This window comes from Mobula birostris, chromosome 8, assembly GCF_030028105.1.
Source record: "Mobula birostris isolate sMobBir1 chromosome 8, sMobBir1.hap1, whole genome shotgun sequence".
NCBI classification, from domain to species: domain Eukaryota; kingdom Metazoa; phylum Chordata; class Chondrichthyes; order Myliobatiformes; family Myliobatidae; genus Mobula; species Mobula birostris.
This window is the reverse complement of record NC_092377.1, coordinates 142,539,823-142,557,652: the sequence shown is the minus strand read 5'-3', so window position 1 is coordinate 142,557,652 and position 17,830 is coordinate 142,539,823. Positions and strand designations below refer to the sequence as shown.

The following is a 17,830-nucleotide window of genomic DNA, read 5'->3' as shown; positions in this document are numbered from 1 at the left end:
TTAAACCTATATCCACTTTAACTCAATTGCTTGCTTTTATGTTCTTGATTGATTTCTGAAAATCTAACCATCTTTTCCTCACATTTCTACACAAATCTATCAGGTCGCATGTCGGCCTTGTTCTTTTGTAGAAAATGAATTCAGTCTTTCCAGTCTTTTCTCCATAAATAAAATCCTCTTTCAAGAAAAATCCTTGTTTATCTCTTCTGCGACTCATCAAGTAAAATCATTCCCAAAGTTTCTTATAAAATGGCTGCTGAGCTGCAGTTAGTTTTCCAAGTGCAACTTAAATAGTGTTTTACAAAGTTTTGCTACGATGACCCAACTCTTTTATGCTTTATTTTGACCTCTGAGAGAAAAAGATGTTATAAGATCTCTGAAGCCCTCCGTCCTCTGTTGCCACTTTAAATGGATCTATGAAGCTATGAACAGCAAGATCTTTCTATTTATCAAACTTCTTCAACATTCCGTCTTCTGTTCCTCCTTACTGTATCTCAAGTTCTCGATTGCTAACTAAACCGCATTCCCTCATATTTATCGAGATAAATGTGCCGATATTCCAAGCGTTGTTCAATTTGATTTCCATACGGCCGCAGCTTAAAATAATATTGTTCTGCCTACCCGATGTTTCATATCTTCTACTTCTTGTGAACGACTATGGGCCAACGAGAACATACTGTACGTACCCGAATCAAAAGCCAGAAGGTTCGTAGACAACTGATAGCAAGATTAGTGGCATTTAAAAGACAAAAATACCAGGTTGGATTTACGGATGACTGTCCCACTTATTGGCTCTTCATGCTACCTTGGAGTATTTGGAAACTACCATAATTTATTGATGCTGTTTATTGACCAGAGTTCAGTGCTTAAAACAAACATTCCAACCATTCTGATCGAATGTTCCAGACCTGGGTCTTTTGTACCATCCTGTGCAACTGGATCCTTGATTTCCTAAGCAGAAAAGCAATGTCTGCGATGATCGGAAAAAGCATCTCCACCTCGCTGATTATCAACACTGGAACACCTCAAGGATGTGTGCTTCGCCTACTGCTTCACGCTCTCTCCACCTATGACTGTGTGTTTAGGCACTGTTCAAATCCGATCTGCAAATTCGCTGGTGACACAATAATTGTTGGCAGAATTTTAGATAGTAATGAGAGTCGTACAGAACGGGATATATAAAGCAATTGTGTGGTATTGCAGCAACAACCTTCACTGAACCAAATAATTGATTGTGAACTTCAGAAAGGTGAAGAAGAAGGTACAGATACCTGTCCACATAGGGGAATCAGAAGTGGAATGAGTTAGCACTTTCAAATTCCTGGGTGACAACATTTCCTAGACTATATCTTGGGTCCAATTTATCGATGAAGTTACAAATAAGGCAAGATGGCGAATGCACTTTATTCGAGCTTGAAGAGATTTGGTATGACACCAAAAACACTCGCAATTTTTTACAGTTGTACCGTGCAGAGCATTATAACTGGCAGCATCGCATTCTGGTATGGGGTGTGTGGGAATCGGGGTGGGAGGGCTACCGCACAGGATTTAAAGAAGATGCAAAAAGTTTTGGACTGAGTTAGCTTCATTGTGGGCACCAGCCTACGTAGCATTTTCTCTATATCTTGAAAGCAGATGAATTTCTCTGATGCTTTTTAACATTTGCCCTCATTTCCAGATCAGGTAGTGCAAAGCCTAAATATTAATCAAGTATGAGCTTATACGTGATGTAATGCGTTCATACTGGCCAAGTGTCAGGAATACAAGAGGAGCTCACATCATCTCTCCTCGACATTCTGAGATTGCACATCACATCATCTGTAACTTAGCAGTCAAACATTAACAGAACCTAAACCAGGTGGGACGCACTAAGGCAACGGCGACAACACTTATGCAACCTTTAAATATCAGGTTGCAAATGTGTCTTTTGATTTTCCCCAATATCATGTTATTATTGATGAGTCAAAATTCAGGAATGTCAGGCAATACTAACATGGATCGACTCCCATAATGCTCAAGATATTTGAGATCATTCAGAACAAAGTAACTCATCTAAGTACATTTCCAACGTCTTAACCATCCTTTCTACCACGATGGGCACTCATTTTCTCCATTACCGACACACAACAGTATTCAGTCTCGACCAAGTGCATTGCACTTAATTTCCATGTTACTGAAGGTAACATCACAAATGAAAGTACCACGAGGGAACTGGCTCACGGGACGCGCAGATTTGCCATTGAGTCTCACACTACCCTGCCACTCACGCAGTGTCAGGTTAGTATTCAATGTCGTGACCAGTGTCGTGTCGACATAAAATAAACGCAAATGCAATAAATCTGATCTTAAACCAAAAACTCTGGAATAAGGTGGGTGATCTTGTCGTACAGCTACAGATTTGCAGGTATGATATTGTGGACATCACTGAGACGTGGCTAAAGGATGCATGTCTCTGGGAGCTGAACGTCCAAGGAAACACAGTGTATCGGAAGGATAGGAAGGTAGGCAGAAGGTAGGCAGAAGGTAGGCGTGGCTTTATTGGTAAGAAATGATATTAAATCATTAGAAAGAGATGATATAGGATCGGAAGGTGCAGAATCTTTATGGGTTGAGCTAAGAAATCGCAGGGGTAAAAGGACCGTGATGGCAGTTCTTCATAGGCCTCCAAAAGCAAAAAGGAAATTATAGACCTGTTAACTTGACATCGGTGGTTGGGAAGTTGTTGGATTTGATTGTCAAGGATGAGGTTACAGAGTACCTGGAGGCATATGACAAGATAGGCAGAACTCAGCATGGATTCCTCAAAGGAAAATACTGCCTGACAAACCTATTACAATTTTTTGAGGAAATTACCAGTAGGCTAGACAAGGAAGGTGCAGTGGATGTTGTATATTTGGATTTTCAGAAGGCCTTTGACAAGGTGCCACTCATGAGGCTACTTAACAAGATAAGAGCCCATGGAATTACAGGAAAGTTACAAATGTGGATAAAGTGTTGGCTGATTGGCAGAAAGCAGAGAGTGGGAATAAAGGGATCCTGTTCTGGTTGGCTGCCAGTTACCAGTGGTGGTCCACAGGGGCCCGTGTTGGGGCCGCTTCTTTTTACATTGTACATCAACGATTTGGATTATGCAATAGATGGCACTGTGTTTAAGGTTGCTGACGATACCAAGATAGGTGGGGGGGCCGGTAGTGTTGAAGAAACGGACAGTTGGCAGAGAAACTTGGATAGATTGGAAGAATGGGCAAAGAAGTGGCAAATCAAATATAATGTTGGAAAGTGTATGGTTATGCACTTTGTAAGAAGAAATAAATGGGCAGGCAATTATTTAAATGGGGAAAGAATTCAAAGTTCTGAGATGCAACGGGATTTGGGATTCCTCGTACAGGATACTCTTAAGGTTAACCTCCAGGATGAGTTGGTAGTGAAGAAGGCGAATACAATGTCGGCATTCACTTCTAGAGGAATAGAGTATAGGAGCAAGGAAGTAATGTTGAGGCAACATAAGGCACTGGTGAGACCTCACTTGGAGTACTGTGGACAGTTTTGGTCTCCTCATTTAAGAAAGGATGTGCTGACGTTGGAGAGGGTACAGAGACGATTCACTAAATGATTCCGGGAATGAGAGGGTTAACATATGAGGAAAGTTTGTCCGCTCTTGGACTGTATTCCATGGAGTTTACAAGAATGAGGGGAGACCTCATAGAAACATTTCGAATGTTGAAAGGCATGGACAGAGTGCATGTGGCAAAGTTGTTTCCCATGGTGGGGGAGTCTAGTACGAGGGGGCATGACTTAAGGATTGATGGGCGTCCATTCAGAACAGAAATGCAAAGATTTTTTTTTTTAGTCAGAGGTTGGTGAATATATGGAATTTATTGCCACGGGCAGCAGTGGAGGCCAAGTCATTGGGTGTATTTAAGGCAGAGATTCACAGGTGTCTGAGGAGACTGGGCATCAAAGGTTATGGTGAGAAGGCGGGGGAGTGGGACTAAATGGGAGAATGGATCAGCTCATGATAAAATGGCGGAGCAGACTCGATGGGCCTAATGGCCGACTTCTGCTCCTTTGTTTTGTCTTATTTATCAGGTCGGGCAGCATTTGTAGGGAGGGAGTAGCAGTTACTATGTTGTTTCTTTTTAACCGAGACCTATTTTGTAGCAGGAACTGCATGGACACACGGAAGGAAAATATTTTGCAAAGACGGGGATACAAAGTGTGTTAACTCTAATTTCGGCACCACAGTTGTTATACGGGATTGCACTGATTGCAACATCTTTTGAGGTTATTTCACATTTCCAGCACCTGACCTTTGGGAAGTTGTTATTCTATATTCACAGATGCTATCTGTCTGGCTGCACTATAATTGTGGAGAAACGAGGACTTAACTCTTTATTGAGATGTGTAAATCATGAGGGGAATACACAAAGCTTCCCCACAAAGGTAGACAAAAATTGGCTCAGTAACACAAATTGCAATCACAACATGACGGGAATAATTTCGACATAACTCAATTGAGTTTCACTTCACTGGGGGTGGGCTATCAGCTCGCGCTATTTTACAGCTGGGACATCATGGAGTCATCAATCCAGCGGGATGGAAGGGACAAAATTCTGATTTTTACCTGAGCAGATGACACCAGCATCATTGGAGTGAGGCCACGCATAATGACCCCATGTGTTAGATTTACACTCCCGCAGGGTTGCTTCGTTTCCGTTGCACTGAACTTTTTGGGTCATAACGGGTCCGGAACCTGCTCCAAAGTGACCCCACCCCGGGGCATCCACCGCTTTGCCGCAACCCAGCTCCCGGCACACCACAGTCGCGTCTTGTAGGTCCCAAGTATAACTGTGCACAGTCCCCCAGATTCCCCAGTAGTGAACCTCCAGTCTCCCGGCACATCGACTGCCTCCGTTCATCAACCTCAACTTCACGCTTTCTGAAAAATATCAATTAATGAAAGATCAATCTTTAACGTTAGTTTAAGATTGCTGCTACTCGATGCTCAGTAAACCGCTCCCTCTGCCCACCCACCCCAAGCATTTAAACTCCGCAGGTGCTATGTTATGATCAAACGAACTATCAGGCTGCGGCAGACAACGCACGAACTGATAAACGTGACAAAAACAGAGAATAAGCTCGTGATCATCCGGTGAACCGGGAGCCATCCGGTTGTTCCGGAGAACAAAGCGTTTCGCAGACGAAAAAAAAGGATGAGCTGAGGGATCGTTTTCTCTTTTCGGGGAACAGCTGTTAGACGTCTCAGTTCAGTATCCCACTGCACTCAGCCCTCATCAATTCAGTGATAGAACCCAAACTTGTTTGGACGGGAGGAGACATTCCTCTAACTGGGGCCCAAAGGAGAAAGGGTTAAAATGAGCCTTAACGTGATTTCAGCCTCAACACTCAAAAATAAACTGTGTGAACACCTTTAAGCTTTTGGACAATGTCAGCGGAATCATTTCTCTGCCGAATTACTGCACGGGATTTCAGCAGTCACTTCTCAGCTTGATTTTCAGTGACAAGCAGACCCAGCCCTACGCGTAATGATAATTAAGAAAGATTACCTGATCGGTCAGGCTGACAATTCCCCGGACGCCCTAAAACAAGAAAAAAACATGATTAGATTTAGTTGTGGAGCTGTCGCGTTGGGACGTAGAAGCGGAGGTTTCATGGGAGGCAGGTTATCAAACTTATAAATCCATCAGCGAGAAATGTCTTAATGATGTGAGGCGGTGTCTACCGAACTGTTATAGAAGAGTGGTTTCACTTTCTCATATATTTGTTTTAATGACACCATTATCACAAGTCGACAGCTGTTATTTCACATTGTGTTTTTGCATTGAAAATTACTTTCGGTGTGCTGACATCCGGACACATCCTCACATTGTGAGGTTAGAGATCACATCTGTTTAGTTCTCCTCTACAACTCCTGTGGATGGCCGACGATGTGTCCGCCTCTACGAGTGTAAGGCAAGTGAGACACAGAAAAGTAGTTTTTTTAGGACCCCGGTGATTACCCTACCCCACTCGTGACATCTCAAATTTGCCCAAATGAACTGGCTTTAGCTAAATAAAACAGTCATAGAGCACTACTGCACAGAAACAGACCAATCAGCCCATTATTCCGTGCGTACCTAGTATTTTTTCCAGTCCCATCTACCAGCACCCAAGGCATAGCCCTTCGTAGCCCTCCGAAGCCCTCCGACCTATGTAACTATTCAAACGTCTTTAGGTGTTGCAATTGACACCGCATCCACCAATAGAATTCACGACTTTTTACGCTCGCGCCAACGTCTGAGCGTAGAAGTTTCCCTCTGATTCCCAGTAAATATTTCATATTTTACTCGAACCCATCACCAAAGTTGAGGGAAAGGTCCTGCATATATTCACTCTATCTGTACGTGACATAATTTTGTGTGTCTCTATAAGCTCTTCTCCAAATACGATCCAGGGAATAAACTGCAAATCTGTTCAACCTTCCTCTGTAACTCAAATCTGCCAGTCCTGGCAACATCCTTAGCAGTGGTGCGATAAAGTTTGTGAACCCTGTAGAAAATGTGATCAGACTTTTGCATGTGCTAAAACTAGATAAGGAGAACCCAATTAAATAAGTAACACAAAAACAGAATACTTGTTCATTTCTTTATTAAGAAAAAATCCAATATTACATGCATTTGCTGGAAAAAAGTATGTGAACCTTTGTTTTCAGTAACTGGTATGACCCCCTTGTACAGCAATAACTGGGATGTTGGTGAGCTTCCCCGAATGAACTGCTTGCTTCATGTGCTTCCACAATATTTCTATAGGATTAAGTGCAGGACTTTGACTCGACTATTCCAAACTCGAAATAACATCTTTTTGAACCACTTTGGTGTTGATTTACTCCTGTCTTTCGGTTTGTTGCCTTGTTGCATTATTCAACTTCTCTCAAGCTTCAGGTTTCGGACTGCAACCCTGACATTCTCCTGTAAAATATCTTGATACAATTTCTAATTCATATTCCCTCCATGACAGCAAACTATCCAGGCCCTGAGGCAGCAGATCAGCCCCAAACCATGACGTTCCCTCCATCATGCTTCACAGTTTGGATGAGGTTTTGGTGTTGGTCAGCAGTGTCCCTTTTTCACCAAACATAGCAATGTGCATTTCTGCCAAAAAATTTAACTTTTTTTCTCATCTGTGCACAGAACGCTGTCCCAGGAGTGTTGGAGAACATCGAGGTGGTCTTTTGCAAAGTTGGGAATTGCAGCAAAGTTTTTTTTTGGAAAGCAGTGGTTTCCTCCATGGTGGATATATGCACAGAGATTATTGCAGGTATTTTGCTGTTACCTTTAGATTCTTTTTCACCTTCATCAGTATTACACGTTGTGCTCTTCTTGTGACCTTTGCAGGGTAACACTTCTAGGAAGACTATCAACAGTATTGAGTTTCATCCAATGGTAAACAGTTCCTCTTACTGTGGACTGTGGACAGACCTGAGGAGCTATCGGTTTGGGTTAACGTGATGGGCGGTGGGAGAGTTTAAAAGAAGTAGAAGTAAAAGTCGGCACATTTTGCTCTGGACAGTTCCAGAGAAGACAATGGATTGCACTTAGCAAGGACCAACAAAAATAAGTTAAGTTTAAGTCGCCCTTTTGTGACTGGACCAGTGCTGGAGTGCTGAGTTGAGGCTTGGCTCATTGAGGCTTCCACGAGGAAATACTGTGTTTTAATGTATTATTTCTCTTATTGCATATCTGGAGCAGTGCGGTACCAGATTTGATACTGAAATATTCCCCTTGCCGGATGTGGAAATGCGGAGAGACCTCCTGTGTCCATGACGACCACAAAAGTGAAAATTTGAAAATACAGGTTGTATGTTTCTGCCTGAGTAAAAGGCAAGATGAACAGGTTCAATATACTTTAGTTTTTGAGAGGTATTGAGCCCCTGGTTAAGGAAAACAAGGAGCATTTGTTCCAGTCTGCCTATACAGCAGGTACAGGCAGACTGGAACAAATGAGGTACTTGAGCAGTACAAGGAATGCAAGACAAGGAAATCAGGAATGCTAAAGCAAGGCTTGAGTTTTATTTTGTTGCAGAGAAGGTGAGGAAGAATCTTAAGAGCTTCTAAAGATACATTAAGAGCAAACGGATAGCAATAGACAAAATTTGTCCTCGGTAAATTATTGTACTAATCTATGCGAGGAGCAATTAGAGATCGGCAGTGATCTTAAACGATTTCTTTTGCATCTGTATTTACTCGGGGAAGTTAAAGATTTTATAGATTTCAACCAATGCAGCAGGGAGTTCTTGGACCCGATAAAATGTACAGAGCAGGCAGCGTTTGTTCTCTTGGAGCAAATTAGATTGGATAAATCCCTGGGTCCTGACAAGGTATTCTCTCGAAACCTGAACGAGGCTAATGCAGAGACTGCAGGGGCCTTGGTAGAGATGTTCAAAAGACTTTTATCCACGCATGAGATACCGCAGGATATGAGGATAGGTGTTGTTGTTCTGTTGTTCAAGAGAAGCTGTAGGGACACGCCAGAAAATCGTAGGCCGGTGAGGCTGACGTCAGAAGTGGAAGGCTATTGCAAAATATACTAGGAGACCGTGTACATAGGTATTTGGCTAGACAGCGATTGATTAAGGATACTCAACATGAGCTTGCCCGTCGAACGTCGTATCTAACCAATCTTACAGAACTTTTCAATTATGTTCCGTGGAAAGGCGATGAAGGCAAAGCAGTGGATGTTGTCCACATTGAGGTTGCAAGATCTTTGACAAAGTCTCGCATGAAAACTTGGTCAAGATCGTTCAGTCGCTTGGCATTCAAGAAGTAGTAGTAAATTGGATTAGACATTGGTTTTACAGAAGGATCCAGAGTGAGGATTAATATGATTCCCTCTCACACTGGAGACCTGTGACTTGTGGCATGCAATAGCGATTGGTTAGGTGAGCGATAGCGCACGAAGTAGTGCTGCAGACGAGAGGATTCTAGTAATAAAGATCCATCGTTCCGTGTGTAAGGGGGTTTCAAGTGGCGTCACAGGTAGATAGGGTCGTAAAGAAAACCTTCACATAACAATATATTGAGTAAAGGAGCTGGGCTGTTATCTTGAAATTCTATAAAACATCAGTGAGGCTCAAATTGGAAAATTGTGTGCAGTTTTGAACCATAAGACATAGGAGCAGGATAAGGCCATTCAGCCCAAGAAGTCTGCTCCGCCTTTGCATCGTTACTGTTCACGGATCCTACTCAACCCCATAAGCACACACGAAATGCTGGAGGAACTCAGCAGGCCGGTCAGCATCTATGGAAACGGAACACTCGAGGTTTCGGGCAGCGACCCTTCGGCAGGACGTCTGCAGTACACTTGTCGATAGATGCTGCCTTGCCTGCTGTCTTTCTCCAGCATTCTCTGCATTTTGCTTGGATTTACACCATCTGCAGATTTTCTCCTGTTTCACACTGAGCTCCATGCACCTGTCTTCTCGCCATATCTTTTGATACCCTGACCAATAAGTAAACGATCACCTTCCGCCTTAAATATACGCATGGACAGGCTTCATGGTAAGTTGAATCACCACTGTAAATTATCTCTTTTATGTGGGTGAATGGTACAATCACGCCGGTAGATTGAGAAAGAAGGAAATTGAAAAAGGAATGACTTATAAAGGAGTTGTTGCTGATCTGCGCAGATTCGGTGAATGGACGCGGATCTTTGCATGCTGCTTGTTTGCATGACGATATAACTCTGTTTTCGGACGGTGAATTTAAGTTAACTTTATTTGCAACGGCAAATATAACGAAACAAAGTTCTGCTATTTAAAGTTCCGCAGGTGGACGTATGCTGACGTATATTACAAATTAACTTTGAAGTTGCTTAGATGTTCACTTAATGAGAAGTTCTGAACAATAATTGCAGCGTGAAATAGTGCCTGTAGGGTCCAATTCCTACGAATGTCTTATGGATGAAATAGCCATGTTTTTGTATTCTGACCAGCTTAAGCTATCCTTAAATACAGAGAACCAGTATCCCCTCGGATATCACAATCCCGAGGAAGAAGCATTCATAGTCAAAAACTTTATAATTTGCGCACCCCTATTCTGTGGAGTGAAACATTTCCGAAATTCATCTGCGAATAAAAGTTTACAGATGCCATATTCTATTTTAAAAGCAGCAGCCAACCACAGAAAAATGCAACAAACAAGCTAAAAGTAAACAATATACATAGTAACACTCGACAAATTAGTTTGTATGAGCCGAATAATAGGGAAATATTTTATTTCTTTTTCTTTCCATAAATGTTAAGCAGACAACTTGATGTTAACTCAATTTCTCATTTACTTGATGGTGCTGTCCTCCAGAAGGCTCCCGCTATTTGACAGTCAATCAATAAACGTTTTCAATAAAATATTCGGAAGGAAATAAATAATATAGTCGCGTGTTTATTTTACTAAAATCTGTCCATCGTTTAACTTGGACAGAGGAAAACGGAATATGGAATTAAGTTCAACAGCTCAGGAAATGCGATTTTCCACGCGTGCATATAATGGAACATGGGAAAGTGCGTTGTCAAAAAGTTTGGTTGCTTTTCTCAGGACGCATAAACGTACAACATTTCTCTTTTAAAATCAGTTTGATATATAATCACACATAAATCAAGATATTTGATAACTCGTTGAATTCCAACACATTATCATCTGTATGAAAGTTTCAGTGTTAGCATCCTTCGAATAATTTAAGAAAAATAACAAAAATAATATTCTGCGTCCTCACAAAATGCTGCAGGAACATGCAGAACTGGCAGCATCTGTTGTAAAACGTAAACAGTCGACGTTTCGGGCCGAGCCCCTTCACCAGGACATTTTTGTGTGTATTGCTTTAATTTCCAGAAATTGCAGGTTTTCTCTTGTTCTCAATATTAAGTGTTCTCAACATAACAGAATGATTTTATTAATGAAAAACGTGTCTAAAACCTGATCTAATATACATTATTCAAGCTCGTTTGCTTCACTGTGCCGCGCGGTGGTAGAAAGAGCGGTAACTGATAATTACCAGTGATAGGAACGGGTTGCCAGCGTTCAACCAGGAACAGCTCCAGCGTTGGCCGCTGCTCACGTTGACTGAGTTATACACATTACACTCCGCTGTGTTGTTTCGCAACAGTGACTACTCTTCAGTTCTGAACAACTCCGATGAGTATTCCGTTTGTAATATCGGTTCAGATTACTCGTTAGTTTGTGGATGGGGATTTAATGAGACGAACAAATACTGTACTGAAAGGAGATAAAGAATACAGTCGCCATTTTCACAAAATTCTGCACGGTAACTTTAACTCGGACAGAGGGACCACGAAAGTGGAAGAAAGTTCAAACTCATAACATCTGCGATTCTTCACATCTATAGATTGGAACTCGGGAAAATACACTAAGAAAAGCATGTGTTTGTTTTCTCCGGGGGCGTACAAAAGTGCTGAATTAAAATGCAGAATTAAGTAATATCGTATATTTGAAGAATAATTAATCTGCAGCACCCTTTGGAAGTTCCACAGCTCCCAGCTTTCAAATGCTGTATTTAAGAATAATACCAGCAGTGTTAAGTTTAACAGTGTTCGCTGTATACCAGGATAAATGTGAAAAGCCTTTTCAAAATCTGAAATAACTGCATTAAAAAAAAATGCTCACTTCACGGGTTCACATGTTACGAGATAGCGGTGTAATTCATAATTTCCAGTGATAAGAATGTGTGCGAGCGTTGAGGCTCTAACGGCTACAGTTTCAGCGTCTGTTCAAGCTCAGTGAGTTATATACACCAAGTTCTGGTGCACTGTGTCCCAACAGTTCTTGCTCACCATGTCTGATAAACTCAAATTAATAACCAATTTAGCATGATAATTCGCAGATGCTGCGGATGTGATGTTTATGAGAAACATCCCCATGGACGGTCCCAAGCAAGGTAGCGAAAAGAGGAGAAGTTGGCCATGGGGCTAGCAACCCAATGCCAAAGGATTCCAGTGCAACAGAAACAACAACAGAAGCTCTAAAAACCTCATTTCTGGCTCAGGGGCCCAGCGAGCTACTCGAGCATGTCGGCGGCCTATGCCTCAGAAGGTCTGATAGGCTTTAGTAAGTGTTTGTAACATTAAGATACACAACGACATTGTTTAGGTGCAATTTCACTGTTTACTGTTTGACAGAAATCTCAATGATAAGTTCAAAATCTGAAGTCCATGATTTAATGGAAACACTTATAACAGGTCAAAAACCATACTAACAAAAGAGAAAGAGAGGGCAAAAAACTTCCAAAATACGTATTCAATTTAACTACAACGTTAATACAAAATTTCAGTGCTCCATTTCTATCATTTCAAATCAGAAATAAATCAGACCGTTTTCTGGTCTCTTTTGCCATTTGTCTCTTATAATTAAATCACATTAAGATTTGATTTGGATAGTTGAGCAATTGACAGGAGAAAGACATTTTCCACTGTTTAAACATATCCACATTTTTTTTCATCACAATGTCAAACTTGAGAGAGAATCACATTTGTTTTTGTATTCCACACTCCACATCTACTGGTAACAGAGCGATAATATTACACGAAAATACTGTAGACATTAATAACAAACAACACGCCAGTAACAGAAAAATCTCAATAAACTCACATTTCCAGATCTGCAACATAAGCAGTGCCGACAACGACCACAGCATTTTCGTAGTAGTCAGTGATAGCGGTGGCTCTTGAGTTTAACACTTCTAAAACGTTCTAACATTCCGACTGATCTGAAAGCTCACTCTTTGACAGCCACCATTTATGGTAAAAAAACAATCAAGCCATAGATTTTCACAACATGTAGGCATGAACGACAGTTTACTGAAATGCGCCAATGAGAAAGGACATGTCCTTTCATGGACATCTCGGATTCATTTTCACCTCCTCCTAAGAAACAATGAACTGAGTAAAGTCATTGACCCGATATTTCCACTCTAAATGCATTTGGTCATATACATTTACCGCCCGAGAGGATTTTTGAGCCCATTGCAAAGACTGTGTTTTAGTGTAAGTGGTCGCTGTCTGTGATCATGTATCTCATTTGTCACATACCCACGGCACAGTTTACCACTTTAACAAATGATTCCGAGATCCCGTCCCGACGCACACTATCAGCAAGTGCTTGAAAACGCTAAACGACTCTCCGTGCTGAATGCCCTTTAATTACTTTTCTTGTGTGACCAATATTCATGAAACCAAAGAACAAATATATTTTATCTTATCATCATCTTTATTCACCTCCATCTCTCGATGTCACACAAATATTCTATGTTGTTTCCACACGAAATGACTAAAGAAAAAAATGATGTCATTTTCCCGGGCATAAAAGTCACTTTGCAAAAATGTCTCAATTCCCTAGAAGGGAATAATATTCTCCCGCACCCATGATCATTTTAATGTGCCTTAAAATGTACTTTAAGTCTATTATTTCGAGCTTTCAGCATCCCTCCATATATTTTGCTGGGATCATCATCTCCTATACTGCGTAATGTATTTCTTTTACCGATACCATCTCTCCCTCACACTCTCGCATACCCTGAGTTAAAGATTCTGATATGCCCCACTTCACGAAGACCTTCCTTCTTATTGCTTTTACGTGCGTGACAAAATTCTACAACAATAAAGTTTTCTTTACAAAATATATTAATGTTCATGGATAGAAATCCAGCTGCAAGGAGGCAGATTCTCCAAAGCGATGTAGAAGGATGAGTGACAGAACAATCTGCAGCTGAGACGAGGAGCCGGACACATTTGAAAGTTTGCAGGTAAGTACCTGTTTGGAGAGAACAAAAGGTATTGATATTATGGTGAAAGTTCCCGTGTACTGCTGGTTCCTTTTTGACTACAAGGCTTCAGTAAAAACTACCAACAGCAATGTAAGCACAAGCTAAGTTTGCTTTTCCTTAATTCTACTCCATTTGTTTCACTGGACGGGTAGCAATGGCAGTAATGGAGTGATATGCACCTGCCATCAGATGTAGGAGATCAGGGGTCAGGAGTCCCTGCAGACTATGTTTGGTGAGGTTGTTCCTGTTTCACCTCATCTCAGACATCGTGATTCAGTTGAACCAGCAGTTGCACACGCTGACGTGCAGACAGAAGGCTGATATGGCTTTAAATAGTACTTTCATGTCGCACCAAACCCCAGTGCCTACGCACCTGTCAAAAGTACAACTTTGCGTGTTTGAGATGTGGGTTCCTCTCCAGGGGATAAATGGCAGAGCTTGCCAGAACACTGTAACAACTGCTGGCAGAGTATATATATTTCAGTTGAGTGAAAATGATATGGGATTCTAAAATCAGAGATACAGAGAGGTAATTCTGTGGCTCAAAATTAAATCTGGGATGATAAGGTGGTTCCATGATGTCAAGGTCAACAAAGTCTCTGGGTGGTCACGTAACATTAGGATAGGCAGGGTGAATCTCTAGAGATCATAGTTACAATAGTATGGATCCAAATCTGATATCAGAAGTTGTGGAGTTTGAAGGGAAAGTAGAGTTTATAAAATTTATATCTGAAAGAAAAGACACAAAGAGAGAGGTTAAGGAATATTCTGTTACAGACAGACTGAAGTGTGTCCATGCCAAAAAAAAAAGGCGTATTAAATGTAAAGCTGGTGAATTTAGAGCCTGGATCAATTAATTATCTATGATGTTGTCTCCATGATAGAAACATGGCTGTGAGAGGGACTGGACTAACAGCTCAAATTTCGGGGATTTTAATATTGCAAATGTGATAGAAAAAGGAGTAAAAAAGGTGGAGGACTTGCATTACTAATGAAGGAGAATGCCATAGCTGACATCACAGGGGGCCAAACTGGAGGGCTATCCACTGAGGTAATATGGGTAGATTGAAGAATGACAAAATCTGCAGTCACTCTAGAGGATTGTATAATTAGCCTCCCAATAATCACTGGGACCTCTGAACAGATATGAAGGCAGAAGATGGGAAGATCTATATGATCCAATATTGCTACAGTGGATGCCTTTAATGTACCAATATTGATAGGCAATCAGTAAGGGAGGATGCTTATCTGGGTCAGAATCATCAAATCAGATCCAGAGGGTGACTGAGGACAGAACTGGTATTTTGCATCTCTAGTCACAAATGAGGAATTCATAGAGGAACATAGGATAGGTATGAGCTACTCCAATACACAAGGACATTTTTAGTTCAAGAAGTAGATAATGTTGAGTATTTTTGAAGAGCATCCGTATGAATGCATCTCCAGAGATTGATGTGATTTATCCCAGTTTAGAGAAAGAGGCAAAGGTGAAGATTGTCGGGACTTTGATGAAGATCCTGTCTACCCACAAACAAGCAAATAGGTTTATCCAAGGAACTTGAGGCTGTTGTGGTAGAGATTTTTTTTCACTTTTGAAGGGATAGGATTAATATGATGGAATTAAAAATCAAAATTATATGGTAAGAGGAACAGACTACATGGTTTTCTGCAGGACAAGTTATCTTTCACCAACGACACATAGCTTTTCAGAATGTGACCAAAGCTGTTGATGACAGTAGAACAGTGGACGTTGTCCACACGGACTTCAGGAACCTGTTTAAAAGTGTCCCTCTGGTGGGTTGGTCAGGATTGGATTCAGAATTGACTTGCCCTTAAATGACAGAGAGTTGTGATTGAACAATAATAGTCTCGCAGGAAGAGAGTATTTTGTGGTGTTCCACAGTGATTGGTGCTGAGAGCTCAGTTATATGTGATATAACAAATGGGTTTTCTTGTAAGTTTGTTCATGTCACAGATACTGAGGAAGCCTGAAGAGTGGAGAAGGACATCAAAGGATAGCGCTTCGCACCCATGCCTTTCATGATTCATAATTAATGATGCAGTTGTACAAAACATTTGCTTGGTATCTGGAGCAGTAGGTTCCATTATGAAGTTGTGGGTGTTTTAAGCAGGGGGCAGAATAGTTTTACCAGTTTACTGTCTGTGTTAGATCGCATTAGCTCTAAAGGGAGGTTAGATACATGAGAATTATTTTGGTTGGTGTGTCAGAGGATGCAGGGAGACCTGATCAGAATATATACAAGTCTACGAGGCATAGATGAGGTCAGCACCCAGAATATTTATTCCATGTTATAAATGTCAAATACTAGAAATTGTAGTTGAAGATGAGGGCAGGGAAAATATAAAGGCAATTTACTGGGCAAGTTGTTGACACATAGAGCGTTAGGTACCTGGGATGCGCTGACAGAGATAGTAGCGGTGCTTATGCCAGGAAATGGCGGAGCACACTCGATGGGCCCAATGGCCTAATTCTGCTCCTGTATCTTATCGTCTTGTGGTGTTATGAACACATGGGCTCATAACCGTCTCGCTGGTTCCAAGCCAAGATGAGATGCTTCTTGTGAAAATATCTCAGTCCTCTCAGGTGATATATTTACTCATTTAGCCATAAAAATAAGCATTATCTACCTTTATTTGTAGAGTTTTTTTTTTAATGAGGTGCAACACTACATGCTGTATGACACATTGGTCACACATTCTATACACACATCCACAGCGATGAAGTTGTTTGAGATGCTGGTGTTGAAGCATCACAGTTCCTGTCTGAGTGGCAACTTGGATCCACTCCAATTTGCGGACCGAAGCAACCACAGCTGCCATGTGGCTGTTTGTACAACCCAGAAACATCTGGACAGCAAAGATGCACACATATCTTCATCAATTAAAGCTCAACATGTAATACCGTAATCCACTGAAAATTAATCAGTAAATTCCAATACCTGGGCCTCAATGCCCACTGATGCAATTGGATCTTAGACTTCTCCACTTGCAGGTCCCACTCAGTTCAGATTGGCAAAAACATGTACTGCCCAATCTCCGTCAGCACAGAAGCTTCACAGGGACGTGTGTTTAGGCCCCTGCCCTATTCATTTTATACCAATGACTCTATGACTACGTACAGCTCTAACACTATATACAAGTTTGCTGATGACACCACTGTAGTAGGCCGTAGAAAAATTGAGATGAATCGGCATACAGGGTGGAGCGTGAAAATTTGGCTGAGTGGTTTAACAGCAACAAGTTCTTGCTCAATTTCAATAAGACCACTACTTCAGAGGACCTCTCCTGGACAAATCATGTAAATATAATTGTATAGAAAGCCTGGCAGTAACTCCTTCTCAGGAGCCTGCGGAGATTCGACATGTCATCAAATCTCTGGAAAACTTATGTAGATTGTGGTGGGCAGTGTACTAACTGGCTTCAATATGGCCTGTATGAGAATACCAATGTGTTTGCGTAGAAAATCCTACAAAAAGGTAATAGATTCAGCAAGTACATCACGGGCAAATACCTTCCAACCATTGAGCACATTGACATGAAAATCAGAATCGGTTTATTATCACCAGCATGTGACGTGGAATTTGTTAACGTAGCAGCAGCAGGTCAATGCAATACATAAGCTAGCAGAGAGAGAAAAAAAATTTAAAAAATAAGAAAATCAATTACAGTATACGTATATTGAATAGATTTTTAAAAAATGTGCAAAAACAGAAATACTGTATATGTAATAAAGTGAGGCAGGGTCCACAGATTCAATATCCATTTAGGAATCGGATGGTAGAGGGCATGAAGCTGTTCCTGAATCGCTGAGTGTGTGCCTTCAAGCTTCTGTACCTCCTATCTGATGAGGAAATGAGAAAAGTGAGAAAATGTCATGTCTTGGGTGCTGGAGATCCTTGATAATAGATGCTGCTTTTTTGAGACACCACTCCCTGAAGATGTCCTGGGTACTTTTTACGCAAGTATCCAAAATGGAGCT

General features: G+C 41.3%; 1 protein-coding gene across 1 annotated transcript in view; it reads right to left on the bottom strand.

Moving 5' to 3' along the window:
- Positions 1 to 17,830, bottom strand: part of LOC140202077 (scavenger receptor cysteine-rich domain-containing protein DMBT1-like) — a 197,903-nt gene that overhangs the window by 90,576 nt on the left and 89,497 nt on the right. Inside the window, exons 8-9 of the mRNA XM_072266938.1 lie at positions 5,568 to 5,600; positions 4,625 to 4,939 (exon numbers count right to left, since the gene is read on the bottom strand). Coding sequence (XP_072123039.1) covers positions 4,625 to 4,939; positions 5,568 to 5,600 — 348 coding nt within the window. The remainder of the gene's footprint in view (positions 1 to 4,624; positions 4,940 to 5,567; positions 5,601 to 17,830) is intronic.